Genomic DNA, 25,693 nt, shown 5'->3' with positions numbered 1-25,693 from the left:
GATATGTGCGTTTTTCCCAGGATTTTATCCGTATCATATATTTCCTATTAACTGTACCTAGTATACTAATTCATTATCAACTTTTTAATCAACAATTTAAACCGAAATTAATCTAACGAGCTGACATTTTGAATAAGTACTAATTGAGGGTATGGTAAATTTTTAGTACTCACGGCGGGAAGTTGACAGTTCCCATTTTTTCCACCCTTCAAACAAAAGTGCTGATATAATAATTGATATTTGATGATCGACCTTATCGAACCTACGAAAAGGGTGAATTCCCCGAGTAAAACGTCCGTGTTGCGCTGGTACATGCAAGTAAAAATTATGTGTACAAAACATTTTTCTCGTTCTCCCGGTTCATCACGATTTTTTTCGCCAGGTGCTATGCAAAACGCTCTGTTCGAAGTCAGGCTAATTTTACTTCCCTGTTGCTCGCGTTTTTGATGCGCGTAATGTACGGTTAAAATAAAATAATCCGAATTGATTTTGTTGCGCGTACATGTCAAATTCCATACAAAATGTTGACAGCACGCGCGTTAAACTCGCGAGTGGCGGAGCAGTCCCCCCACGGTTCTGTCATCTTGGCAATTTTGTTAGTTGGGCACTCGGAACTGTATGTAAACAACAGAAAGATTACGGTTTATGCGAAGCAAAATTTGGTAACTTTCAATACATCCTGCCCTGAATAACTGGTCCAATGGAGGACGAGGAAGAAACGTTGTGTCGCTACGGAACGGCACTGCCACCATTCGAAGAAGGTAAGTGAATAAAAACTTCACCAAGACAAAAAAAGGCTGACGTTGCTTCGATATCCTTACAATGTAGATGCTGTACCATCTAAGCGACCGATTACGGTTGAGGACCAGATCGTGCTGGACAGCAATGGCAAGAGACGTTTCCATGGCGCTTTCACCGGTGGATTTTCGGCCGGATATTGGAACACGGTCGGGTCGGAGGAAGGCTGGAAGCCAAAGGAATTCAAAAGCTCCCGTTCTGCGAAATCATCGACCCACCTGCAACAGAATGCAATGGATTTCATGGACGAGGAAGACTTGGGAGAGTTTGGATTCGCCCCGCAACGGGTACAAGCGAAGGAAGATTTCGCGCACAGTAGTAGCACTGATAAGTCGACTAAACGAAAGCTGGATCTAAGCTTTTCCAAGGGTCCAATACCAGGGCAACCTGTACTTCGCGCGTTACTTGAACCCGCAAAGGAAAAAACGGCCGTAAAGATGTTGAAAAAAATGGGTTGGCGTGAAGGGCAGGGCATAGGAGAGCGCCAGTCGAAGGGTGAAAAGAAACGCACTACACAGCGAAACAACAAGGAACGGTATGTAATGAAAACCTACGGCTGCGAAATACCTGGTCGGAGTGAACCACCTGAGAATACACATCAGGACGATTCGTCCGACAGTTCGGACAGTGATTACGATGTAACATTTGCTCCGGATGATTTCGATCCGTTGGTAGCGGCTCTTAAGGACAACACCTTCGGCTTGGGCTACAGTGGTCTGGATCGTGGTACTACGAAGCGGTTCAATTTATTCGACACCTTTGAGGTGGTCGATAAAAATAACAAAAAACTTTCCATTCGTGGCCAAGCTTTTGGTATCGGTGCGCTCGAGGACGACGACGATCTGGATGTGTACGCACGGGACGACATGTCACGGTATGATTTTTCACTTGAAGATGGGAAGCAAACGAAAAGTGGTACACCAGCAATCAAATCCGGACAGCAAGGAGCTTCGTTGGATGGTTTTTGTCCTGCGAGCAACATTCAGAAGCTGGTGAAGAAGGTGTTCCGTTCGAGCATGCCGGACAGTTTTAAACCCCGCAATTGGACTGAACGAAGGAGCCGCTTTGACCCGTTAAATGAGGAGCGATCGAGAAAAATTCAACAGGAAAACGAGTACAAAGTCAGGGGTCTCGGGAGACATGATCTCGATCCTAAAGAACGAGGAGCTATACTCGGCGAGAGGGAAATTGAGAACCCAATTCTGGAACGCATCAACGCGCAGAGTTCAAAATTCGTACCGAAAGATGTGATTGACGAAGGAACTCGGGAACTTATGGAAAATGGTGAAATTGCGAAGGAAAAGGATGTTCCTGTTTCAACCGTCCCGAAGGGTTTGTTGAACGAAACGAAGGTTCTGCTTAATCCGTACCTAGGATCAACGAAGGAAGGTTTCAAGCCATTCATCGCAATCCCTGACAAACAAGATCGGTACGAGCGTTTCCTAACGTTCCAACCAAACGAACGATATCTTACTAGGGAACAGTACCTTGAATCACTGCAGCCACTTAATCTCTCTGCTTGGGAGAGAGAACGGGAACTGAAGGAGTTTATTCAAGCGGAACGAATGTACCGCCCGCTAGATGGGTTGATGTCGGATCGGTTTGTAACGGCATCGGCCTTGATTGCGGACAAAACAATCAGCGAAGATGGAGCGGCCGAAAAGCGCGAGGTGAAAATGAAACGCACCCGTACGATGTGGAAACCCCACAAGGAGCTATGTAAAAGATTCAATGTCCCCGAGCCGTTCGGTGGAATGATGCACGATGATACGGAGACGGAAAAGCGTAGCAAAGAAAAGGGAAAATTTTCGGTGTTCGATTATCTAGAGACGCCAGTGACCAATAGACGAGACTTCGTAACACCTGTCATTTTACCGAGCACTTCCCAGCCAACAGAAACTAAGCCTGCTGACGTGGCAAATGCGGGTAGTTTTGGTCAGAGACTTTCGTCAAAAGATTTTTTCGCATCGGACGAATCCCTCACTCTGCCAACAGGAGGCCAGAAACTTGCTGAAAAGGTTTCCCACGAACCGGTGGAAAAAAATCCCACTACAAAGGCCAATCCTCCCAAGGTGGTGAAAAAACTATCCGGATTGGAACAGCAGGTGCTTGAAGCGACCAACAAAAAACCGGAAGAAAAACGTGACTTGTTTAAATCAATCTTCTGCAGCAGCGATGAGGAAAGCGAGCAGCAGGACAATGAAACCGCGAAACAGGACCTTAAGCCAGCACTAACTGATGAGCAAAAGATGCAGATGGTGGACAGCATCGTCGCCATTAAGCCGGTACAACAGATAAACATTTTGAGAAACAATTCGCCTCCGAGAGGAATCTTTAAGAGTTTGTTCGAGTTTAAAAAACCGTCCGGCGGAGAACAACCTAGCTTAAATGCGCTCACAGAGACCGCGAAATCCGTTCCTGCAGTCGATGGAGCAAATGAAACCGGAACCCATTCTTCCGCGAGTGATTCGGAATCCTCGGAGGACGAATACTATGGACCGAGTTTACCAACGACGATGGTTGCCTCCGGATCTTCCGGCGATGCTCCGCAGGTGCATCTAGATGACCGGCTGCGGCATCTGCTCGGTACAAACGATAAAGGCGGAACGAAAGGAGGTAAACAGGAAATTTGGATCGAAAAGGACAGCGACCGACACTCATCCGGAAGAGGAAAAAAGAAGAAAAAACACAAGGAACATCAGAAGAGTAAATCGAAGAGTAAACATAAAAAAGACAAGAAAAAAAGCAGTCACAAACATAAAAGTAGAAGATAGAACGTAACATACTATCGTGTACTTGCATGTAGATACAAAGTGTGTATAATAAAATCTTGTTTATAAAAAAGTCACACACGTTATCTTATTCATTTCTTTCTCAACTTGATTAAACCTTGCATTCACTTGTTAAAAAATAGACATTCCGTTTAGTTCAATGTTTATTGCGTTTATAATTCAATTCTAAACAAAAAAGGGGCAAAATCTAAGGCATTTAAGAACGTAAAAATGCAAAAGAAAGTAGTATAAACTGCAGTGTTGCCCCCCGGGGAACAAAAAAACTAAAATAAAATTACCGCCATTGTGGAGTTCAATAAAAGATTATGTCTGATAGTGTATCGAGCAAAAAGCTCCCCCTTTTTCTAACAATAATGATTACAATAAAACAATTTGGAGCGAGAATAAAGCATCCGTGCAAACAATTTTCCATACAAAAATCCGTGCAATAAATGGCAGTGAATGGTCGAAAATAATCCTCTCTCGGCTTAGACCAGATAAAATCCAAAATAACAGAACTATTCCATTTTTGTTCTACAACCACAGCAGCTTTTGTAAGTTTCTCTCCCTCTCCTCCCTCCACTTACCATCCTCCCTGAGGGGTATATTGAAATGGTTCTCCAGGACCTCAAAGACATTTCGTCTTCTTTTGAACGGCAGTACTTTCGCTGTATCTATATTCCTCGGAGGGGTCATTAAATTAATCGCCGGAGAAGAATACTTTTACTTGTAATATTCATATATCTTTGTTCAATTCGAGGATCACATGCGTCGGCATAAATTCATCTATTCCTCACTGTCCTCATTTTAAGAAATTTATCTTTGTGACCATCATCTAGACCTAAAATTGTTATACTACCTTAGCCAAAAACTAAAGCGAATGAGTCGTTCGCTGCTGAAGGACGATGACACGACATCGCCGATGAATAAGCTCCAAAACCCAACAAATTCTATCTTGCAATTCCGAGTCAATTTAAAGAATTTTGCTTTTATGCGGCATTCCCTCGTTGCCCTTTTCCTGTACCTTCTCTGTTTGTTATTTACGTATAAAAAAAGAATGATAAGACTTATCTTATCCTATAAGTTCGCAGTACTATGTGCTTAGGTAGTTCGGTTTTTTACTCGTCTTGTTTTCTTCGCAGGATATTCCTTTTCCACTTGTCCGCTATGAGTTCATTGGTGAGTCGTAGCCGTTGCCGCGTAGTCTCAGTTGAGGGACCGTTTGCGCTGCGACTGCGAAAGATGCGTTCCTAGAGAAAGAGATTTCCTTCGCGTCATTACAGGGGACAGCATGGCGGCTTTGAATTGGCTATGCTGGTGGTGCTTGTTATGATTTGATGAGGAGGAGGATGTGGCGATGGCGCTACTGGACACCGCCGAAGAAGCGGAGGATGATTTCTTGCTAGCAGAGGTGGGAGTCGATGAGGATGGCGGGGCCGGCGCTTTCAGCACCGCCTTCCCCGTGCCGCCCTTGGACGGCGTACCAGTGGAATGTGTATTGGTATGACTGGATGATGATAGAGATGATGATTGCGTGGAGCTGGACGGTGTGCCTTTTGCTGCACCATTGACCGCAGCAGTGGCGCTTCGGCGACGCGGAGGAGATATGGCTACATGACAAAATTATCAGCCAACAGTAACAAGCGAACCCAGAATCGAAGCGCATAACACGCAAGGGTTATTTAACAGCAATACGAAAATAAAAGAAAATGAAAACGAAATAGAAAAAAAACATAAAACAAAGTTAGTTTAAGAAGCAAACGAAGATACTGAAAATAAAGGATTAACGGACAAATGGACGGAATGGAGACACCATAAACCGTAATGGTGCATGAGAGCATGAACAACAAAAAATAAAATATCTCAAAGCCAGCATAAAACATTATAAATTAAAACCATTTTCCATCAATTTCAGGTGCTTTCAGACGATACGAATCTGTGGTGAATAACTAAAAGTGTGGGTAACCAAAATCATGAGTGCAAAGGAATAAGAACCGGTGTCTTGGATTGCCAAAATGGTAAGAAATCGGCAAAAGTACCAATTGAAATTAAAAGATCAACCAATCATTGGATTTTTTTCTTGATTGTTTGTTTTCTCTAAAAATATTATGGACTGTGCTCAGAAAATTCGTACTAACACCCCAGATTCTCCACAAACATTTCAAGCAACGTTCGAATTGTCTGAAGGTAACTGTGTGGTAAGGGAAAATGGCTTCTCATGCTGTAACCGTTAGGCTTTCCATTGTTTGGGATACATTTGAAGCCTATTCACTATGTTTCATTACTACTTTGAAATTGCTGTACTGCACTAACAATGCTGTACAACACATTATCATAGATTTAATAACACTAGCGTGCACCATAAAGCTGACGATATCGAAAACTAGACGAGATTTGTTTTGCATTGCTGGTCCTAAAGAAAAGTGCCGCTAAAGCTGGACCGCACAACAGCGGAACGTATACCCACCTGAAGGATCAGTGTTTTTGGCCGGCGTAATCGTGGGCTTGACTTTGCGCTGCTGGCCGTCGCTAGCACTGGCCGGACCACTGTTACTACCGCCATGCACAGCCTTGTGATATGACGCCATACTGCTGCCGGAAGATGAACTTGCGCCCGCGCCTAAAGTTCGCTCTCCGACGCCGTTTCTGGCTTCCGTCTTTTGCGCCTGCTTGTGTACGGTTACGTTGTTCCAATAGCTCATCTGCTGGTCGCGAGACTGCCGGATTTGCTGCTGCAATTCCACATCATTCAGTAGAATTTTCTAAAAAAAAAAGAGTGAGACTAAATCATCTCAAACTCTTCGCAAACCAACGCCAATGCTGACTATGCTTACACGCAATTTTCTTATGGTTCGCTGCATTACATCGGCGGACACGAGCCCAAAGTCAAACATCGAGCTCATGTGCAGTACAAAGTTGCGATACAGATTACGAGCCCACAGCTCGCGACCTCGCATATCGATAAACATCTCCAACGCAATCGGTATCTGGCAGTCACCGACGTACCCGTACTTCATTACGTGCAGATTCCACATTTTCATCAACTCCTTTTCGCCCTCGTTCACGTCCGTGAACTCGTCGATCATTTGCATCGTTTTGTGCTGCAACCAGAGCGGATCGCTTTCGCCCTCCGAATCGATGTCCAGTTCCCGTGGGTACACCGGAAGGCAGGTCATGGTGTGGTGATACATCCTGGCAAGAGCGAAACGGTTAGAATTACATTGCACTTACGAAAGTGAACTGTTGCTGTACCTGCTGTGCCCAGTTATGTACGGTCGCTGGCTATCAAACTCGTTCTCGTCCGTGTCGATGAACTCGGACAGGCTCGGCTTCTGTCGTCGGGGCCGGCAGACAAGTAGATTCGTCACCACCGTTCGTCGTACCGGGCCCCGTCTGGAGTATCCGATCGTGGGACCGAGCAGATCGTGGGGCGATCCGTTGTACGACCCATCGTACAGCTCGTTGATCGAAACATCGATGCGTGCTCCGTTGGCAATCGGCACAAAGTTAAAGACGAAGCGCGCATGGCACAGCTTCAGGTGCTTTAGCAGTGAATATAGAATGCAGCAATTGAGGGAGCACCACGGGCAGGTAAATTCAGTCGTCTCGGTCTGTTGGCGCGTGTAGTTGTTGTGGATGAGCTGATAGATCACACGCTTAACCTCGTGGCCGTGCTCCAGTCCCGCAATATCGCTGATGCGTCTTTCGTCACCGTTGCTACTACTGCTGGTAGGCACTAAGGCATTGCTGTCCGGAAGGAATATATTGTTGGGAGGCAAGTCGCTGCCATCGGATGATGATTGATCTTGCTCCACTTCATTCATGCGCCCGGTGGCAGCTGCCGGAGTAAGAATGCTATTGTTATTGATGTTGATGTTCAAACCCTTCTTGAATGACTCCGACGGTGAGGACGGTGGCTTGTAGTTTTCCTTATCACTGCACCCATTTCCCACAGCACTGAGTTCAGCAACCCCGCACTCGGAATCTTTGGTCCACTGCACACGAAACTTCAGTCTCGGGTGCTTCCGGAACTCCTCGAAGTAATCTTTTAGCTCTTGTTCGGCTTGCTCATCGTTTCTGGAGGTGTTGCTACAATCATCCGACTGTTCGTAGTCCATCATTTCGCTCCCTTCCGAGCCCCAGTTTTTCAACGGGGAATTATTCTTCGCGACGAAAGCCCTTTGCTGTGGCATCATTTCACGCAGTTTAAGCTCGTATTCTCCCTCCTGCAGCTTAATGGGACCTTCCTTACCCCAAATATTGAGCTCCCCGGTCATCAGTTTGGTGAAGGTGTGCAGCTTCTGTCTCTTCGCCGATGGTTCCTCACCATCGCTGGCAGGTTCCGCTTTGAGGTGACCGTTAGCGGTAGCGTCACAGAACCCATTGCCATTGGCTGCCGTTGGTGAAGCCTTGAGATGGACACGGAACAGCAGTAGGATTGACAGTTGCGGGCCTGCAACGTGATTTGGTGTACACAGATATCTGAACGACTCTGTCGGTATGTGCACTACCGGTGGTTTTTCGTCAAAGTCTCTGGTGGTCATCTGATCAGCCTTGGGGTTTATCAATACATCGGTCTTCCCAAAGGAGACCTGCTTTAGCGTGGACGAAATGTCCTTCCGCTTGTTGTGAGATATTTTGAGCAGAAACGTTTCAACGAGCCCGTATCGCCTCGAGCTAAATTTTTGTTCATCCTGCTCATCGTCAAACGCACCGTCCGCCGCATCGGTTGTGATTCTGGTCGTTCCATTCTTCTTGTCGAAAATTCCTAAAAACAGCAGTGACAAAGAATCACCACAAGCGGACAGAATGTTTGCCTTTTCGCTGCGAAGTTTGCTCAACTTTTGCGCAAGCATCGAATCGATTTTGAAAGACTGGCGGGATTTGTGAGATCGGGACATACGGTTGCGCATGTACGACAGATTGCGATGAAGAAAGATTGGCTACCGAAAAGCAAAAAAGGACATGTGTTAGACAATGGCCATAAGGAAAAAACATCCTTCGGGTACCTGGAGCTTATTTCTTGTTCCCAATGTTCTGTATATTTGGGAAGGTTCTAGAAGGAGAAAAGAAGTGTCCCATTAATCCATGGCCAAGAACGAAAACAATCTGAGCAACACTTACTTTCGAAAGCCTGTAAGAAAATCTCTTGTTCGGTTTGCAAGAACTCGGACTTGCATTGTTTGTACACCAGTTCGCCTTCCTTTTCCTTTTTCTTGGGCATCATCTTTTTGGTTTTGCCGCTAGCAGTGTCGTTTCCGCTGGCCATAGGAGGGGTACTACTGCCCTCCGTTGGTGAACCGTTTGCGTGTTTCATAGCATGTCTTTCCATGATCGCTGGCTATCACCGAACAATTTGAGGAGTCAACCTACTCGTACGAACTCAATAGAAACTGGAAAACAAAGCGAAAGCCACTTTAGACCCCATTAATCAATACAGCACACTATCTGGAACAATTGCACCAGTGTGTTACGCGGCTTCTTGTGGTTCTGTGTTGTTCCTAAAACAATTCCGTCCCGTTCCCTCTCACACAACAGTGCCAGATGCATTATCTTGCAATCGTCTAGCCGCGTATGTCTGGCGAGTCTGTATACTTCGCCCCACGATATCCCCGTGATAAAACCGCGTGCAGTAAAAATCCCAGAAAACCAACCATCGCTGCCTTGACACGGAGCAATGGACGCGGGAACGACTTGCAATGTTACGCTTCTTCACACTTACAATGGCTTTTCATATTCACGGACCAAATTACCCAAATCACAAGCCAGAAACCATGTTTCAGTCAACTCTCTTATTGCTTACCTTAGTAATTTACCCTGTATGATACAATGCTTCGTCAAGCTATAAGAAAACTATACGAATAGAGCCTTTTTTCAGTCGTTCCTTATTTTCCCAAGAATTTCTCTAGAATATCAGAATAACTCACTGCCCGCTCAAAAGGGTAGCGAGCGCTTGACAGTGACGCTTGGTATTTTAGTACAATCGTTTTTTTTCTCAAATAATTTGACAGAAACATGATAATTGCTCAAGATCGTTGGACACCGGTTAGTTCAAGGTAGGCATTAAAGTTCCAAGACTTATTAAAATAAGTCTGCTTTTCGTGCTGCTTCTAGAAACATAAAACAATTTGGAAATAGTTAGTTAAATATAGACTTTCATCGAGTTATTTTTTACTTTTTTGGTGATTTATTCAACTTTAAAGACAAGCCTGTGTACACCTTGATCGTGCGGTATTGTGACAAATACAAAATTTACAGCTTGTAGACATTGGAAAAAGTTTTGGCATTGTTTGTGTTTGTTATCTTAGGAACAGAGCTGCTGCATTGTTTAGTTGGCGTGTAAAAAGTATCTTCGTACCCCCGCGAAATCATATCAACCATGGAAAACCTTAGCAAAGTATTAAGCATGAATCGACAGCCACTGAGTGGCCAGCTTTACAAATACACGAACGTGGTAAAAGGTAGTGATAGGGGAGAAAGTTGCAACATTAGTCACAACTGTACTAATCCAATGGTTTATGTTTCATTCAGGCTGGCAGTACCGCTGGTTTAGCGTCGATGCACAGGCTGGACTGCTCAGCTACTATCTGTGCGAACCATCTGGAGATGATTCAAGCAGCTCCCATATCGTGAGCGGTACGCCCCGCGGGCAGGTGCATCTAGCCGGTGCTGTGATATGCCCCAGTGATGAGGATTCCAAAACATTCACCGTCAATTGCGCTTCTGGCGATATGCTGAAGCTTCGGGCGGTTGATGCTCGTGCTCGGCAGGAATGGGTGGACGGATTGCGGGCGATTGTGGAGAGCCATTCAAACTCCACCGGAACGGCGTTGCCACCGAGGGATCAGCTTGCCGCACATGATGCGTTTGGTGCCGCACGACAGCAGTTGCAACAGACGGAACTGAGCAATGCAGCTCTAGCAAGAGCCATCGAGAATCTAAGCAGCCCACTATCACACACCGATCCGGACCTTCTGGTAGTGAAGGCATTGTCCGCCGCAAGCACTCATTGTCTATTGCAATGCTTGGGATTATTACAGCGACATCAAGAACTTGCTCCTGATTCAAGATTAGAACAAAGTTTCTAAAGCTAATCGCCGTTTATTTCACACAACGTATTTTCTTATCTAAATAATGATTCCTTGGTCCTTACCGTTTCCTTTACGTCGAAACTTTCTCTGTCAACTTCGAATCCAAATGAAACTAATAATAAACTCCATTATTCTGTAAAAGTGATTTTATTTCCTATTTATTCTGTACCATAACATGAACCAGGACAGGATTTACCCGGTATACCATTTGCCTCTAGTTGATTGTTTTGTTATATTACTAATCATATCCTTATATTTGCCAACGGTTTGTTTGAAGTAGGAATCTTCTTTATGAAGTTCCTGATCCAACTTCGGTTTCTTTTGTGGTGGTTTACTTTTTTGCAATCGGTTTTGTGCGTGTTCCTGTTTTACTTTTTTCTTTCTTTGCTCCTTGCGCTCTGCCTTAATGCGTTCCATGTGGGAATTGGCTTGATGATGAATTTTGCGATTCGACCTGATACTCGTTCGGCCTTTCTTTGCAATTTCTCCGGTAAATGGCGTTATCTCGATATCCCGTTTACGTTCTTTTTTCTTTATACCGGACGTGTCAACTAAATTGGCTCCTTTCGAATTCAACTTTTGTAAAACAACGCTGGGCGCAACGGCAAGCTTTTGAAGCTCTAGTCGATTTGCTGCTTTCTTACTAACAACCTTTTGTTGTTTCTTCTGTTTAATCTCTTCCATTTTCTTTTGGTAGGTTGGGTTCTTTAAACGGGATTTTTCCAACCGCTGTTGCTTAATTTTATGAACTTTTAAATCTTCTATACTGAAAGCGACGATCGGTCGATTGTTTTTACCGAACACGCTAGGATTGTTATTCAGTTTACGCAACACTTCTAGAGCAGTTTCATGTTGCTTAAACGAAAGGAACCCATATCCACGGGAAGCGCCCAACGGGTTGCCAAACGATGGGCGAGAATCACGCATTACACGGCACTCTATCGGCTTATAGGAGGTGTGTTGAATAACAATCTTGCGCAAATCATCGTTCGAAAAATGGGGCGGAATATTATGCACCGTAAGACGGTCTTTCGCTACAAAACGATTGAAGCTTTTCAACATTTCGTTGTTTCGTTGCTCCAAGCGCAAACGCTGTGCCATATCGGTTTTGGAAACATCCTTAGCAGCGGGTGAACCAGCCATTATAATGCCCTCTTTGAGCAGGTACAAATTACGTGAATCTTTTGATCTCTTCTCCGCCTTTGCGTTCGTACGGTCAGTTATATCTTTCTTCCGCAGAGCCTCAAGAATTTCCAGAAATTGATCATGGATTTGAAGCTTCAAATTTTGACGGCAGCTCATCTGGGCGGAATCCTTCAGTTTGAAAATTACAAACGCCGTCCCCTTCGAGTGTCCTGAAATACGATCCTTGTTTATCAGCACCTGTTGGACCGTACCGAACTGTTCCATGACTTCTTTCAATTCGGCCGCTTCAACCTCGTAAGGTATGTTTTTGACGAACACGGTACGTCCTTCTTCAACTTCCGAATGATTGTCCTTTCGTTTAATTTTCGGTTTTTCATCAACAACTGGCTTCTGCTCTTCCTCATCCATATCATCATCGCTCTGTTCCTCCTCCTCATCATCATCATCATCGTCGTCGTCTCCGTCGTCTTCGTCGTCGTCCTCCTCCTCCTCCTCTTCCTCATTTGCATCATCGTCTTCATCATCTTCATCGTCGGTAGATTCAGTTTTTACCTCAGCATCGTCGTCGATAACTTCTTCGGGATCCTGTTTTATCTCCTCTGTTTTGACTTCCTTTCGGTTTTTAACCTTCTTATAATCCGACTTATCAACTGCGTAGCACACTTCTATTTTCCGTCCCATGAATATTTCACTATCCATCTCCTGGATAGCTCGATCTGATTCTTCCTTTGTCGAATATTGAAGAAACGCGCATCCTACCAATTTTCCATCCGGGCGCTTTAGAATATTAACTTCCTCCAATGTTCCAAAACGCTCAAATTCCTTTCGCAGCTTCGACTCGGTGATTCGATACGAAAGATTCCGTATAATGACACGATGCTGACGATGAAAGAATATCTTGCTCCTTTTGCGAATTTCAGAGCGGCTGAGTTTGTCGGAGGCATTCGTCTGCCGGTTGATATCTGCCTGCACCTCCGCTTTATCTTCGTCTTCGTCAAGGTTTGTCGAATTTCCTTTCACTTGTTTCTCGTCACACTTGCTTGTATTTTTAATGGGAGACATTTTTTCTTAAGTAAATTGTCTGAGATATGGATAAATTACTTATTTTTGGCGAACAGCGTGATACGACGACCCGCAACAAAAACACGTGTGGTTAGGTTTGTTTTGTTCCTAGTAGCTGTCATAGAAAGCAAGGTTGCTAGAAGGGGCGTCATAACACCTTGAGATATATACACCACGGTCGCAATGCAAAACAATTCGGTCCGGATACAACGTGCTAAACTGCCGCCAACCAACATGGCAAAAATAATTGTGAATTTTCAGCACGATCGAGGCCTTGTTTATGATGCGAATGGTAATTTTGTGGTGTTGATTTCGTGTACTGTAATGCCGGTAACTAAAACGTATCGCTTGTACAGATTATTTTAGGCTGCGGTCCGAGTTTCGAATTGTTGGCAATCTGATTGGTGTGCCAGTGTCTCACCCGAGGAATATTAACCAGCAGGGATTGCCCGCTGTACTTTCGACGGTGGAGTTGAAATTTCTATTGGCGAAAAATGCCATAGAACTAGTCGATCGAAATGCTGCCTTCATGAATGTCCCTAGTGATGAACAGATCCAGCTTCACGAAAGTTTGGTTCAGAAGCAGAAGGAAGAAATACGGCAGCCTGTAATCGAAAAACGAATGGAAGCTTTTCGCAAACATTTGCCAAAGATTGTGGAGGGCAAAAGAAAGAAACTGCTCAAATCAGGAACGAAAATTGAAGGTGCTGCTAATGCTGCTGCTCTGTAGCGATGATTCTAAACTTTGTGCTGCTCTTTCAGATATTAAAATTAGTGCAGAACAGTTGCTTGCCGAAGAAATGGAGAAGATTAAGCAGGAAAAGTTTGATACGTTAGTGCAAATTCCAACAAAGTATCAACTCAATATTGGTAAGAAAAAAAAAAATGCTTCAACCAAACAAAACTACGATATAAAAATTTCTTTCCTCAGAGACAACGACCCCAGAACCAAAATTGATTCTGAATGCCGAAGATCTCATCAAGTATCAAGTCTTCGAATCACTATGGAATGATGGCGGCTTCATAACATCCGGAGATGCTTTTGGATGCGATTTCTTGCTGTACCCCGGAGATCCAATTTGTTTTCACGCTTCCCATATGGTGCATGTGGTGAAAAATTCTTCCCAAAAACTTGATTTAAAGTACATTATTCGAATTTGTCGCCTCTCGGTAGTGGTGAATAAATTCTGTGTCATTGCGTACATCGACGCATGCACTAACGAAGTACAGTTTGAAACAATAGAATGGGCAGGCAGTGGTAATAAAAGTGAAAGTAGTTGAACAACGTTATCTTGAAGTACTGTATTTGATCTACGCATCTGTTCTATCTTCTAGCACAACTTACTTGTTTTCGACAACCGTATGCGCTTTTCTTGCTTCCTTACCTAGAAGGACAGCTTTTTTAAAGAGTTTACAATATAATTCTATGGCTGCCGGAGTGTCATCATTTCCTGGAACAGGGTAGGTGATGAGATTGGGGTTGCAATTCGTGTCCACGATACCAACTGTTGGAATATTCATCTTAGCCGCATCACGTACAGCAGTGTGCATATCAAGCACATTGTTCATGGTGTTTAAAAAGATACATAAATCAGGCAAACGGGTCACGGCACCAAACTGAACCTTGGAGTTAGTAAAAACTCCCCCTCGCCAGTAGCGCGTATGGGCAAATTCTCCACATTCCCTGGCAGTTTTCTCAACGACATGTGCATTCAGTGCATTCCGGTTAAAGAATAGTATAATCCCATCACGGTACGCTATGTGCGCAACGACATTTAGCGCCGCACGTAAATGCTCCACAGTTTTGTCGAGATCAATAATGCAATGTCCCAGCCGACTACCGTACAGGTATCCTTTCATGCCATCGTTCAGTGTGCCTTCCTTGTGGCCAATGTGGACCCGGGATTTGAAGAGATCTTCCACCGTGAACAGCTTGTGAACTCCGAAAAAGTCTGGGTGGTTGAGCATATCGAAGCCTGTGTAAGAAACGAAATTTCACGTTACCTGTTCATAAAAACTTAATGTGAATTTACCTTTATCACTCACTACCGCTTGCTCCGGTATCGGCAATGTAGACATCATGCGGGGCAACACTATGATCACACAATGATGTAACAATGTTAGAGCTAATTTACGGTTTTTTCATGAAAACCCAACATACCCGCAGAACATAATCTTCGTGAGAGCATTTTTACAGCTTCAGGCTGGAACCACTTCACTCTACGAAGTTCTTCAACGCAGTTTCAGTGTTGTAAAATGTTTTTATATTTCGGTGTTTTGCCGAAGCGTGCTGTTTATGTTGACTTCCCTTGACATTTCTTCGACTATCCCTTTTACATAAGGTTGCTGGAAAACAAGGATGTTCTCACGATTCAGATAGAGTGGCAAAAAAAGAAAAATAACAGTTTTTGAAAGAAATAAGGGAATTTATTAGAACAGTAGTTTTTAGAATGAGATTTTCCAAAAATTCAACTTTTTATCGGATGCTGCAACAACATATGGCAACTGATAATGCCAGCACAATCCACCGTAGGTAGCCAATTTCGATTCAATCTGCGGTAGCTTGTTTTTCAAATGCATTACCTTCAGCGTTGCGTTTGGCCTTCCGATTGAGGCGACTATATGATCTGAACGGGGTGAAAATTTCACCACATGTCCACATTCATTGTGCATAGCATTGGTATCCATTGGCCAGTTTGAATTTTGTAGATCCCAGAGATAAATGATGCCACTAGCCATTGCTGCAACGTAGCTAGAATTGTTCAAGCTCCAGTCCATGCACGTAAGTGGGTTGGTGTCCGTTTCCACAACCAAAATTGATGTTTTCGCACGCACATTGTAGATATGGAGAGCCCCTGACTTTACCGCAATCAACAAGTGTCCTGGCTCTTCCGGGTGCCATTTCGATACCATCACGGCTGCGTCGAATACAAACGTAGGCCCCCGTTTGTAGCCTTCAGCGCACTCCCACAGTATGCAAGATTTATCATCACTACAAGATGCCAAAAATTCACCATCAGGATCCCAGCTAACATGGTTCACGTGCGAGCGGTGTCCTTTTAAGATCTGGACGGTGTCGTTTTTCTTGTCGTCGTCCAAATCCGTTTTAAAAATACGAATCTTGTTATCCGAACTAGCAGTTGCTAGTATTACCACCTTCGGTATCACGACCAGCGATGTCTCCGGTGCAAACGCAACGCACCGAGGGAGGCATTCGTGATAAATATCTTTCAGCTGTTGCCATCTGAAACCCTCGTTTTCGCTTTCTTCCTACAGGGAAGACGGGAAATCAGAGAATAAGTACGGACATGATCTTTCACGCGATTTGCAAGCCATCTTACCGGAAAGCGAACTGATCCAAGCACAAGTTTATTGTGCAGCGCAATGCACAGCAGATTTTGGGACCACTCGTATGGGGAAAGTTCGAACGTGATGATCTGGTCCATAAGGGTAATGGTGTGGTTCGCTGGCGATCCTTTCAAATCCATCATTTTGATCAGGCAAATGATACTCGCGTAGACAAAATTCTTTCGATTCCGTTTTGGCGAAGGTAACACAAACAAGCGCAATTGCCGGTATATTGACAGCCAGCAAAATGCTGTCAGGTCATGATTTCTCGTCGAGCAGTTGCTGGATTTCGCGGGAATGTGCTCCCAACGAGAAATTTTGGCGTCATTTTGATGTAAAAGAATTCTCTTGAGACCTGATCGCTCTTCTTTTCAGAAGTGTTTTACACCTTCTTTTGCAGCAGATTTCCTATGCAATTTTGGATGTAAAACACTTCTGAAAAGAATGGTAAAACAATTCTCTTGATACTTGCGGGACACCGCAAAAGAGAACTGTTTTGACAACGTGACTGTGCAACGTGTTTATAACACCTATTTCTGGCTATACGCGTAAAAAACGTATACCCATTCGTAGTAGATTATATGAGCTGGGTTCAGGATATCTTTTCTTTCCCAAAATAATTATTTTCATGCAGGAAAATATTTTTGATTGTTTTATTATTTTGATACAACGATAATATTATATACATATCGTCCGGTTCGGAAGGCAATCAGGGGAAATGTTCAGAAATCGTCCGACGCCTCCTCTGGTTCGTGCTGGCAAACAGCGACCACGGATCGTAGCAGGCTCCTTCGATGTACGATGTGCAGCACCACTCCGTCATGCCCATTGAAAACACGTAGAATGCATTCATGTTTATTTCAAGCCGCTTCTTCCTCCTTGTCGAGACACTGAAATGTGTGAAAAGTGCGGACAAATCATCATCAGAAAGAACTCTCTGCTGTGGGTTCTTACACACGTACTTACTGTCTGGTGCGAGTTAACCCGGCCCCGGTTAACCACCCCGAGTCGGTCGATCCAAGCGCTGCTATCGGACACGGGCCACCGATGCTATGTTACACCCGGTAACAACCGATGATCGCCGTGATGTCCAACCGACACCGACCAACTATTAACACTGAGTTGCAGTTTCGGCGCCTGTCGCTAAGGGTCATCGTCTCATCCTGTTTCCTTTCCTGCCCTTTTCCTACCATGTTTCATGATGTTGTTTAACACATTGTTTAATAAACTTCACTCCGATTCCGACACTCAAACCCGCGAAAGCGTTATTCTTAACTCGCAGCTAGTTGGCCAGACTTGCACAGTAAACAGTAAACAAACAAAGGTTTGACAGCCAGTACCACTTTCCACTGCGGTGCCTCCCAAAACAAATTATTGGTAGGTTATGAGGTGTCCATGCCTACCAAAAATACACTTGGCAAGGTTCTTTTAGGTAGGCATGGATACCTTTGGTAGGCAAGTGCAGCAGGGTTCTCCTTGGGCTGTCAGCACTGGTTGTGCAAATTAAATAGCTTAACTGCTTCATCTAGGGATTCTTTAAGATCCCCCACATATTGCGGACGATAAATAAATTGTCGATACATTGAATTCGGTGCGAGATGGTAAAAAGTGTTGCCTCATTGCGCCAACTGAATTCTGCTCGACCTGCAAGATGTCAAAACTGAAGTTTTTTTAGACAGAAGCAGATGTCGTTGGTAGAGCCAAAGAAAAGGGGGACGCGCAAGAAGAGAAGAAGATTTCGCTGCGAGACCGCGTTTACAAGTTTAGTTCGTGCGACAAATTTTCCATATTCGCTGTCCACGTTTGAGGAAAAGTGAAAAACCCAGTGAACTAGCATAAGAAATGGTGAAGTGTTAGCATAAGCATACCAGGACAAGTGTGCGGTAAGTTCCAAAGCTTCCAGTTTATGTACCAATTCCAAAGGCCTACGGCAACCCATGCATGCTTCATACTGGAAGTCACGGTGGGCAAGATGATGGGGGAAACACATTTTTGCATTGGCGTTCTTCGTGGAGCATGAGTCAAAAACTGGAGATATAAACAATGCACTACTATAATTCAATGTTGAAATGCTCCCGGACAGTGTGCAACGTACTGCCAATCATGAACTTTGTTGAACTGTTTTTCACCGATGATGTAGAGGTTACAATGAAATCATGTTTTCTGCTTTCAATCTAGTTAGCCGATCACATAGTGCAAACTTCCTGCCAGCGAGTGAACCTGATCAGTGCGCGTCGCAAAGCCTAAAATTTATTCCCGCGCTCTCGCGGCCATCCACCCTTTCAACGTATCGAGGAAGAACCCCTGCGTTCTTACTGTACTACTGTACCGTCGATGGAAATGGCCCACGAGGTGGCAGAACTGGCCAATGAGTTGGCTCGTGCAGTCAAGATCACCATGGATCCAGAAGCAACATCGGAAGCAAGGATGGATGCCTACGTTGCATGTGAACAGTATTTATCTTGATTACTTGATTGAGGGATTCTTTGAATTTAGATTAATGTTTTGCTTTCTGTTTCAGGTTCAAAGATATCTCTCCGCTCTGCGCCCAAGCTGGACTTTCGCTGGTAACGGGCAACTTTCCTCCCATAGTTCGACATTTCGGTTTGCAACTGATGGAGCATACGATCAAGTTCAAATGGAACAGCATTTCACAGCAGGAAAAAATCTTCATCAAAGAAAATGCGATGAAATTGTTGAACGCCGGTGTCGGGGAAGCGCAAGATGTAAATCTGGCGCACATCAAGGATGGCGTGGCGCGGATCATCGTAGAAATGATTAAGCGCGAGTGGCCTCAGCAATGGACAACACTGCTAGCCGAGTTGAGCAACGCATGTTCGAACGGGACCGCTCAAACGGAGCTTGTGCTGCTGGTTTTTCTTCGCCTGGTCGAAGATGTGGCGCTGCTGCAGACGATCGAATCCAACCAGCGGCGGAAGGATATATATCAGGCGCTGACGGTAAACATGTCCGAGATATTCGACTTTTTCCTCCGGCTAATAGAACTGCATGTGAACGAATTTCGAAACGCAACCTCGGTGGGGGATAAGCATAAGGCTCTCGGGCACAGTCGTGTTGTCCAGGTTGCACTGCAAACGTTGACCGGCTTCGTAGAATGGGTCTCTATCAATCACATCGTGGCATCCAACGGCCGGTTACTCCAAATCTTATGTATCCTGCTTACTGACGTCGAGTTCCAGCAGCCTTCAGCGGAGTGCCTTGGGCAAATAGCGAACCGTCGAGGGCAGCTGAAGGATCGCAAGCCGCTGCTGCTTCTCTTCGAGGAAGCTCCTGTGGAACATTTGTATCAGGCTGCAACACAGAACGAACGACTCGGAACGGAGGCGTACTACCAGTTCCTGAAGAAGCTTGTTCAAGTGCTTACCGGATTAGCCTCCCAGTTAACAACTCTGTGGGGTAAAGAGGATTGCCAACCGATTCGACCTCAATGCTTGGCTACCTTTCTGGCTACGGTGCTGATTTTCACTCGCCATTCGAGCTACAGCCTCGCCCATCCGGCTGCACTGATTTGGACAAGCCTGCTGAAACATGAGCAGATTTCGAAGGAGCACATGGTGCTCGAGTACATTCCAAAGGTGATCGAGGTCATCGGTCCGAAGATCATAAAGGTAAACTATCCAGTTACCCGGCCGACGGAAGTCACAATGCATCCGCAAACATTCGCTAGCCTAGACTACGACGGGGAAGAGGAATGGCTAGTGTTCTTTTTCCGCTGCAGGACGGATTTTCTGGAAATCTTTCGTCAAGCGACGCTGACATCACCGCTGGTGACGTTCTCTTACTGCGAGTCCTGGTTGAACGCAAGGCTTCAAAAAACGTCCACTACGGAAAGGAATACCACTTGCACCGTCTCCGATCCGGTTTACCTCGAGTGGGATGCACTAACTAACGTCCTCGATGGTGTATTGTCTCGAATTCTGATGGTCACCGAGCGGCCCTCGGTTGCTGCAGGCCTCCGCTTGCTCGAAGAATGTTTGAAGGTGGATTCGACCGATCCGCTCATCCTGTCCGTGCTTCTCTCGTGCATTTCCTCGCTGTTCGTATTTCTCAGCATGTCCTCGTGCCAGATCACGGCGGCAAACTGTGTTGCCATGACCGGTGTGCAGCTCTTACCGCGTGTTTTGGAAAAGGTTTTCGCTGCCCTCGTTTTCCAGGCTCCAGGCGAAACGCGCCAAGCGCGCTCGACGGCGGTTAAAAACCTTCGAAGGCATGCAGCTTCACTGATGGTAAAGATCGCACACAAATACCCACTATTGCTGCTGCCGATATTCGACCAGATCAACACGAGCGTTCAGAACCTCATTCGGCAACCGGATCAGTTGAGCAAAGTGGAACAGGTGACGCTATTGGAGGCGCTGCTATTGATATCGAATCATTTCTGCGATTTCGAACGGCAAAGAGGTTTCGTTGCGGAGGTGATCCGGGAAGCTGTGTCCCTTTGGGGCTGTCTGTTGGCACCGGCTGTGGAGAATGCGCACACCTTCATCGACTTTGTTGGCCTGAACAAACCGTCCATCGAACCGGGCTCCACTTCTATCGAAGATCCGTACAACTTTAACCGGCGGCAGCTCACGTACGCACTGAACCTCGTCCTTGGCGTCATCAAGCGTTGCTCGTGGCCGGATGATCCGGATCGATGTTCGCGGGGCGGGTTTGTTGTAGCCCTCACCGAGTCTGGTAACCCCATCTGTCGTAATCCGGCCACCTCACACGTAGTGCCATTGCTATCGCATATCCTTTCGTTGATGCGCGTCCTTAATGAGCTCTGGAAGCCTGACGCGTTGCAATCGTTTACGGAATCGTTCCGCAATGCGAATGGCATGCAGGAGCACGAGAAAAAGCAACTCCTCGGTGTGTCACCGGTGTTACAGGATCCGTTCGATCCATCGCAAAAGATGCCCCCGACAGCTTTCGGGCGTATGCAAACGTTTCTATCGACTATTTTCGAGCACTGCTATCATATGATGGGATCGGCTGGTCCCTCGCTGGGCCGGGATCTGTACGCACTTCCTGGCATCGCCAATGCGATCATTGGTACCGTATTTTCGAGCCTGGAGTATGTGCCCGACTTCCGCCTGCGAACCATCGTACGGGTGTTTCTGAAGCCATTTATTTATTCCTGTCCCCCGGTTTTCCACGAAGCGGTTCTACTGCCAATATTTGCCCATGTATCACCGTTCAGTAAGTATCGATAGAGTTTGAACTTGATCGATATCGATCTTTTAATAATTGTGCAATTGGTTGCTTTTTCAGTGTTAACAAGACTGACCGCCCGTTGGCATTACATTACTTCGCTCTATGAATCGGGCGAGCTAGGCGAGGATGTAAGTGATACACAGGAGGTGTTGGAGGATATGCTGAATCGAACCTTTACGCGTGAGTACATTGATGTGCTGAAGGTGGCGCTCGTTGGCAGCGCCGTCGATCCAACGGCAAATGTGGCCGGGGATGCTGCCATGGCCAGCGGTATGGATCATGACGATCAAAGTATGGACGGTCCTCCGCAAGCACTGACACGGGCCGCACAATCGGCCATGACTTCGGAGGTTATTAGTGATTTGGGAGCGAAACTGCTGCGCAACCAGTACACCTGCAACCCGATCGTTATGACCGTTCTAAGGTACTGCTTTGTGTCCGTGAAACGATCGTGCTTGTGTACTAAAAGCTTCTCTTTCCTTTAGCGTCCTTTCGTGGAATGACAGTACTTCCAGCCTGAAAGCGACTTTGCTTAGTGGTCCAATCATAAGGTTCTTGGCGACGGAGCAGCTCGTTACGGAACCGCTGGCATCTAATATAATCATCGCCGTACTCAAGGCTCTACAGTTGCACGGCCAGCATGAATCCAACCAGGTACGACTGTTTAATAAGCCCTCACAAAGCAAACCGTGACAATAACCAATGTATTCTCCCCAATCCAGACATCGCTCATTTCACTGGGTGTGCAGGCGTACGAAATACTGCGACCAAAGTTTCCCAACATCCTTGAGGTTCTGCAGCAGATTCCGAACGTTAGCGCCGCAGACATTCAGAAGCTGGACGAAAAGATTGCCCTCGGTGGCACCAAGGGTAACAAAATCGATAAAGCTAAGAAGGACTTGTTCAAAAAGATTACCTCGCAAATCATCGGCCGCAACATTGGGCAGCATGGCAGAAAGGAGGTGAAAATATTGAATCTCCCTCCGATCGTACCACCACCGAACAATCAACGATCCCATGCGTTTAACCTCATCGAAACGAATCAGGAGACTGGGCTAGCGCATTTATTTACACGACGCAGCTAGGAGAAGGATCCTGCTGCTAGCAGTTAGAAGATAGTTCTTGAAAAATCTGATCCGACCCGACGGACGGATTTTTTGGCGAGAGGAGCAAACATTTGCTGTGAACATCAATGCCAGGACTAAAACCCGTTCGATTTGTGAATACTTTCATGTAGTGAATGTATCGTCTTCTATTGTGTTTATATGAAGTATATATAATTTAGTCCTATTTTATATATATTTATAGTTTGATAACGTTAGCATATTCCCGTTTGGATGATATGTGAACAAGCAGAATCCTCAAAGGAAAAGCGTTAACTCACGGGATCGCGTTTCAAAAACTGTTACGTACATGCATTTGTTTTTTTTCTGTCTTGTTTAATTAGTTATTTATCAATTTTGATAAATCAGTCAACTTTGATGTTCGGTTTTGTTTTCGGAACATCTTTCTGTTCTAAATTGTAAAACAAGAATTGGCACACTCCAATATTTTTGGCATGCTGAAAGTCGAAATGAAATTTCCTCGTTATAAACTACAGCCTGCATTTTTCTTTGAACAAACGAAAAGCCTCCTTGAATGTGTTTTAACCGTTTTCACTGAGGATCATCGTCACCCAGCGACCTCCTAGGGTAGGAGCTGTAAATTTGTTAAATATTTTTATAATAACGAAAAAGATAAGGTTTAGCGGTAAGAAAAAAATCAGCTGGTAAAAGTTACTCGATGGCGCGTCACAATTACGAAAATTTGAATCTTTGTTATCTTCTTTTGGTGCAGTTTTGCTGGTTTCAGATTTTGTTCCAAGCACATTGTTTTCTTTCCGAGACATGATCGGTAATGAAAAAGAGTGGTAGCAGGCAATAATGAGCTATGTAATAATTATGTCACTTTGTAATGTGCGTGCGTTACAGCAAAAGACCGGGAATATAAAAATAATAAACAAAACATTACTGTAATACATAACCGGTTTTCTTATATTTTGGTTTTTTCAATAACTTAGTTCAACAAACTGGAGATGTAAGTAGCAAACGATTACCGTAATTCGATAATGCCTAGTCCTCACAGGCACATTTCAACGAATGGTTGTGTTCTACTGATATTTTTAATATACTGAAGAATTTGATTTACCGAGTCTTTGCCAGCTTTACCATCAATGTACTGAAGCGCAACAAAATAATCACAACTTTTCCTGTGAAGATTCAATGCTGCCTTCAAATACGGCTTTTCCGATTGCTTTAGTTCATCACATACAGCAGTAGGTTCAAGTTTTGGCCTTTTTTCTTGTGAATTCTCATTCTCATCGTACGATTCAATAATGTCGCTATTTCGCAGGTGCTTCTCATGTTTATGGTCAGTTGTTTCCTTGCATCTTCGTTTTCGCCTCTGGTGAGACCAGGTATTCTGGTGCGCAGTGAGCTCGCATAGTATTACTTCGCTTTCTTCAGACAAAACGCGAACGTGTAGAGCAATGGATTGAAGCACTCCTATTAGATATAGTTTAAGGTGTGCCAGTTGGGATACTTGATGCCCTTCCGGCGCATTCCAAATTTTCCATTCAATTGTTTTGTTCAACGTTTTCTTTTTCCCAGTCCCATGGCTTTCGATATCTATGGCGTCGTTCAAACGATTCAGTACTATTCGATTATCGAAGCTCCACCCTACGGCCCATCGAGTCGTATTACCTTGGCAAAACTTGCTGACCGAAATATTCTGGATAGAGCTGTGCTTAAATTTCCTCAATATCTCTTCATAACTTTTCTTATGGCCAATCATTGTAGTGTACACAGAAACGCGATCCTTCAGCTGCAGACTTTCTTCGATGATTTGGCCAATAAAGCTAACTTCTCCCCCGTCCGTGCAAAGTTCCTCTGTGGAGCCGGTGCTTGCATTCGATGGTTCTCGGCGTTTTCCGGTTCGATTCTGATATTTAACACCGGTTGCGCTGTCGTAGAATGGTGGGTTACACATGCAGAAGTCAAATCGCTCGTCAGGATGGTTGTTCAGTACTTCTAAGAGAATTGTTTGCCCTCCAGCAACTTGCGGCCTAACGTCAATGAATTGCTCGAAACTATTTCGAATAACATTTGCTTTCGCAATCTGTAGACTATCTTCTGCTTTCTCGATTGCCAGCATATGCCAGCGCTGCTTCGTCTGTACTACGGCCAACAGTGGGTAAATACAGGAAGCTCCACATCCGATATCGATTCCCCTAACAGGTTCCTTTTCGTGCCAACCAGCAATATCCCCGATGTCTTCCAGCCAATGGATATAGTTCAATCGCAGGGGTAAGGTAGGGACTAACTTTCCCGGGGGTAGTTCCAAGCTTAAACCGAAATCCCTCTGTAGCAGACATTTAGATAGCAGTTGGAGTGCTTGTGCATCTTTGTAGTTCAGTTTAACTTTTCCGGACACATCCTGCAATAGATAGAAGCGATTGAACAGAACATCTTCGATAGAATTGGCAAATCGGTCTTACCACTATGGCCACTTGGTTTAGCTCCGGAAACTGTTTAACAAGGTCCTGAAAATTGGGCCTTTCTCGGTACCGGTTTCTGGGATGCATAAACTCGTTCACTGCCATGCTCGATGGGTTTTTAGAGATTGTAACGCTGGAACAACCGAAGGTGCGCGTGTTTCTTCTTCTTCTTCTTCAATTCGGCGAGGATTTACTCCAGTACGGCTATTGAATCCAGCTTCCTGGGCCTTCGCAAGCTAACCTGGAGACATAGACCTCTATTGGTTTAGGACTGGCAACTAAAGGCCATATGTCCTGGTTTTCTGTGGTTTTCGATTTTCTGTAGGCGTCGCCTTTTGACTGCCACCATGCGGCCAGGAGCACTGCTAGCCAACCACGCTAGTGCGCAGTCAAAATGCGGCTGTTCACCCGCCGTAACGAAAGGAATATTTCCTTCCGTTTGTCAGATCGCACGAAACTCGTGATCCGCTTGATTACTCAAACAGCACGAGATGTGCGTCGGCTAGGATTTCTCTGACTTGAGCTCCAGCTCGGCGACACCACGCGGCCGTGCCTAAGATAACCTTACTTTTCAGCTAACCCTTTCAGGAACCTCGTGCACTGCTAACCATCCGCTCTGATGCGACGCCGAACTGGAACTGGTGCGCGTGTTTAGAAGGAAGCCCCGGTGTTTTGTTTTGTTTATCTTTTAGATGATTGACAGTTCACCGTTGTGGAGCATGGCA

The 25,693-nt window shown here is 45.1% G+C and overlaps 9 protein-coding genes across 9 annotated transcripts; 4 read left to right on the top strand and 5 right to left on the bottom strand.

The window, feature by feature from the left end:
- Positions 1–628: 628 nt before the first annotated feature.
- LOC131286694 (G patch domain-containing protein 1 homolog) lies at positions 629–3,655 on the top strand. The gene is made up of 2 exons (XM_058315683.1): positions 629–761; positions 829–3,655. The coding sequence occupies exons 1-2, from the start codon at positions 701–703 to the stop codon at positions 3,570–3,572; spliced, it is 2,805 nt and encodes a 934-aa protein (XP_058171666.1). The 5' UTR covers positions 629–700; the 3' UTR covers positions 3,573–3,655.
- A 1,120-nt stretch (positions 3,656–4,775) lies between these two features.
- On the bottom strand, positions 4,776–8,957 carry LOC131289322 (polycomb protein suz12-B). Its single transcript, XM_058318554.1, has 6 exons — positions 8,694–8,957; positions 8,579–8,625; positions 6,822–8,512; positions 6,404–6,761; positions 6,037–6,331; positions 4,776–5,179 (listed from the first exon to the last, which is right to left on the bottom strand). Exons 1-6 carry the CDS (start codon positions 8,899–8,901, stop codon positions 4,776–4,778), a joined length of 3,003 nt encoding a protein of 1,000 aa, XP_058174537.1. The 5' UTR covers positions 8,902–8,957.
- Positions 8,958–9,848: 891 nt separating this feature from the next.
- Positions 9,849–10,778, top strand: LOC131289889 (oxysterol-binding protein-related protein 11). Its single transcript, XM_058319228.1, has 2 exons — positions 9,849–10,030; positions 10,101–10,778. Exons 1-2 carry the CDS (start codon positions 9,949–9,951, stop codon positions 10,655–10,657), a joined length of 639 nt encoding a protein of 212 aa, XP_058175211.1. The 5' UTR covers positions 9,849–9,948; the 3' UTR covers positions 10,658–10,778.
- Positions 10,779–10,808: 30 nt separating this feature from the next.
- LOC131285935 (RNA-binding protein 28-like) lies at positions 10,809–12,868 on the bottom strand. The gene has a single exon (XM_058314789.1). The coding sequence runs from the start codon at positions 12,866–12,868 to the stop codon at positions 10,853–10,855; it is 2,016 nt and encodes a 671-aa protein (XP_058170772.1). The 3' UTR covers positions 10,809–10,852.
- A 234-nt stretch (positions 12,869–13,102) lies between these two features.
- LOC131285934 (uncharacterized) lies at positions 13,103–14,149 on the top strand. Its single transcript, XM_058314788.1, has 4 exons — positions 13,103–13,160; positions 13,225–13,572; positions 13,631–13,738; positions 13,815–14,149. Exons 1-4 carry the CDS (start codon positions 13,103–13,105, stop codon positions 14,147–14,149), a joined length of 849 nt encoding a protein of 282 aa, XP_058170771.1.
- Positions 14,150–14,160: 11 nt separating this feature from the next.
- LOC131286753 (small ribosomal subunit protein uS2m) lies at positions 14,161–15,167 on the bottom strand. Its single transcript, XM_058315750.1, has 3 exons — positions 15,030–15,167; positions 14,902–14,961; positions 14,161–14,844 (listed from the first exon to the last, which is right to left on the bottom strand). Exons 1-3 carry the CDS (start codon positions 15,055–15,057, stop codon positions 14,210–14,212), a joined length of 723 nt encoding a protein of 240 aa, XP_058171733.1. The 5' UTR covers positions 15,058–15,167; the 3' UTR covers positions 14,161–14,209.
- Positions 15,168–15,282: 115 nt separating this feature from the next.
- LOC131287699 (nucleoporin Nup37) lies at positions 15,283–16,426 on the bottom strand. Its single transcript, XM_058316775.1, has 2 exons — positions 16,210–16,426; positions 15,283–16,138 (listed from the first exon to the last, which is right to left on the bottom strand). The coding sequence occupies exons 1-2, from the start codon at positions 16,357–16,359 to the stop codon at positions 15,314–15,316; spliced, it is 975 nt and encodes a 324-aa protein (XP_058172758.1). The 5' UTR covers positions 16,360–16,426; the 3' UTR covers positions 15,283–15,313.
- A 1,551-nt stretch (positions 16,427–17,977) lies between these two features.
- LOC131289620 (exportin-5) lies at positions 17,978–23,030 on the top strand. Its single transcript, XM_058318914.1, has 6 exons — positions 17,978–18,103; positions 18,399–18,669; positions 18,738–21,418; positions 21,491–21,857; positions 21,919–22,087; positions 22,156–23,030. Exons 2-6 carry the CDS (start codon positions 18,551–18,553, stop codon positions 22,516–22,518), a joined length of 3,699 nt encoding a protein of 1,232 aa, XP_058174897.1. The 5' UTR covers positions 17,978–18,103; positions 18,399–18,550; the 3' UTR covers positions 22,519–23,030.
- A 313-nt stretch (positions 23,031–23,343) lies between these two features.
- LOC131287437 (U6 small nuclear RNA (adenine-(43)-N(6))-methyltransferase) lies at positions 23,344–25,122 on the bottom strand. The gene is made up of 2 exons (XM_058316485.1): positions 24,969–25,122; positions 23,344–24,907 (listed from the first exon to the last, which is right to left on the bottom strand). The coding sequence occupies exons 1-2, from the start codon at positions 25,071–25,073 to the stop codon at positions 23,552–23,554; spliced, it is 1,461 nt and encodes a 486-aa protein (XP_058172468.1). The 5' UTR covers positions 25,074–25,122; the 3' UTR covers positions 23,344–23,551.
- Between the last annotated feature and the right edge of the window lie 571 nt (positions 25,123–25,693).

Source organism: Anopheles ziemanni, chromosome 3 (assembly GCF_943734765.1).
Source record: "Anopheles ziemanni chromosome 3, idAnoZiCoDA_A2_x.2, whole genome shotgun sequence".
NCBI lineage: Eukaryota > Metazoa > Arthropoda > Insecta > Diptera > Culicidae > Anopheles > Anopheles ziemanni.
Note: the sequence above shows the minus strand (reverse complement) of the source record. Positions and strands in the feature narration are given on the sequence as shown.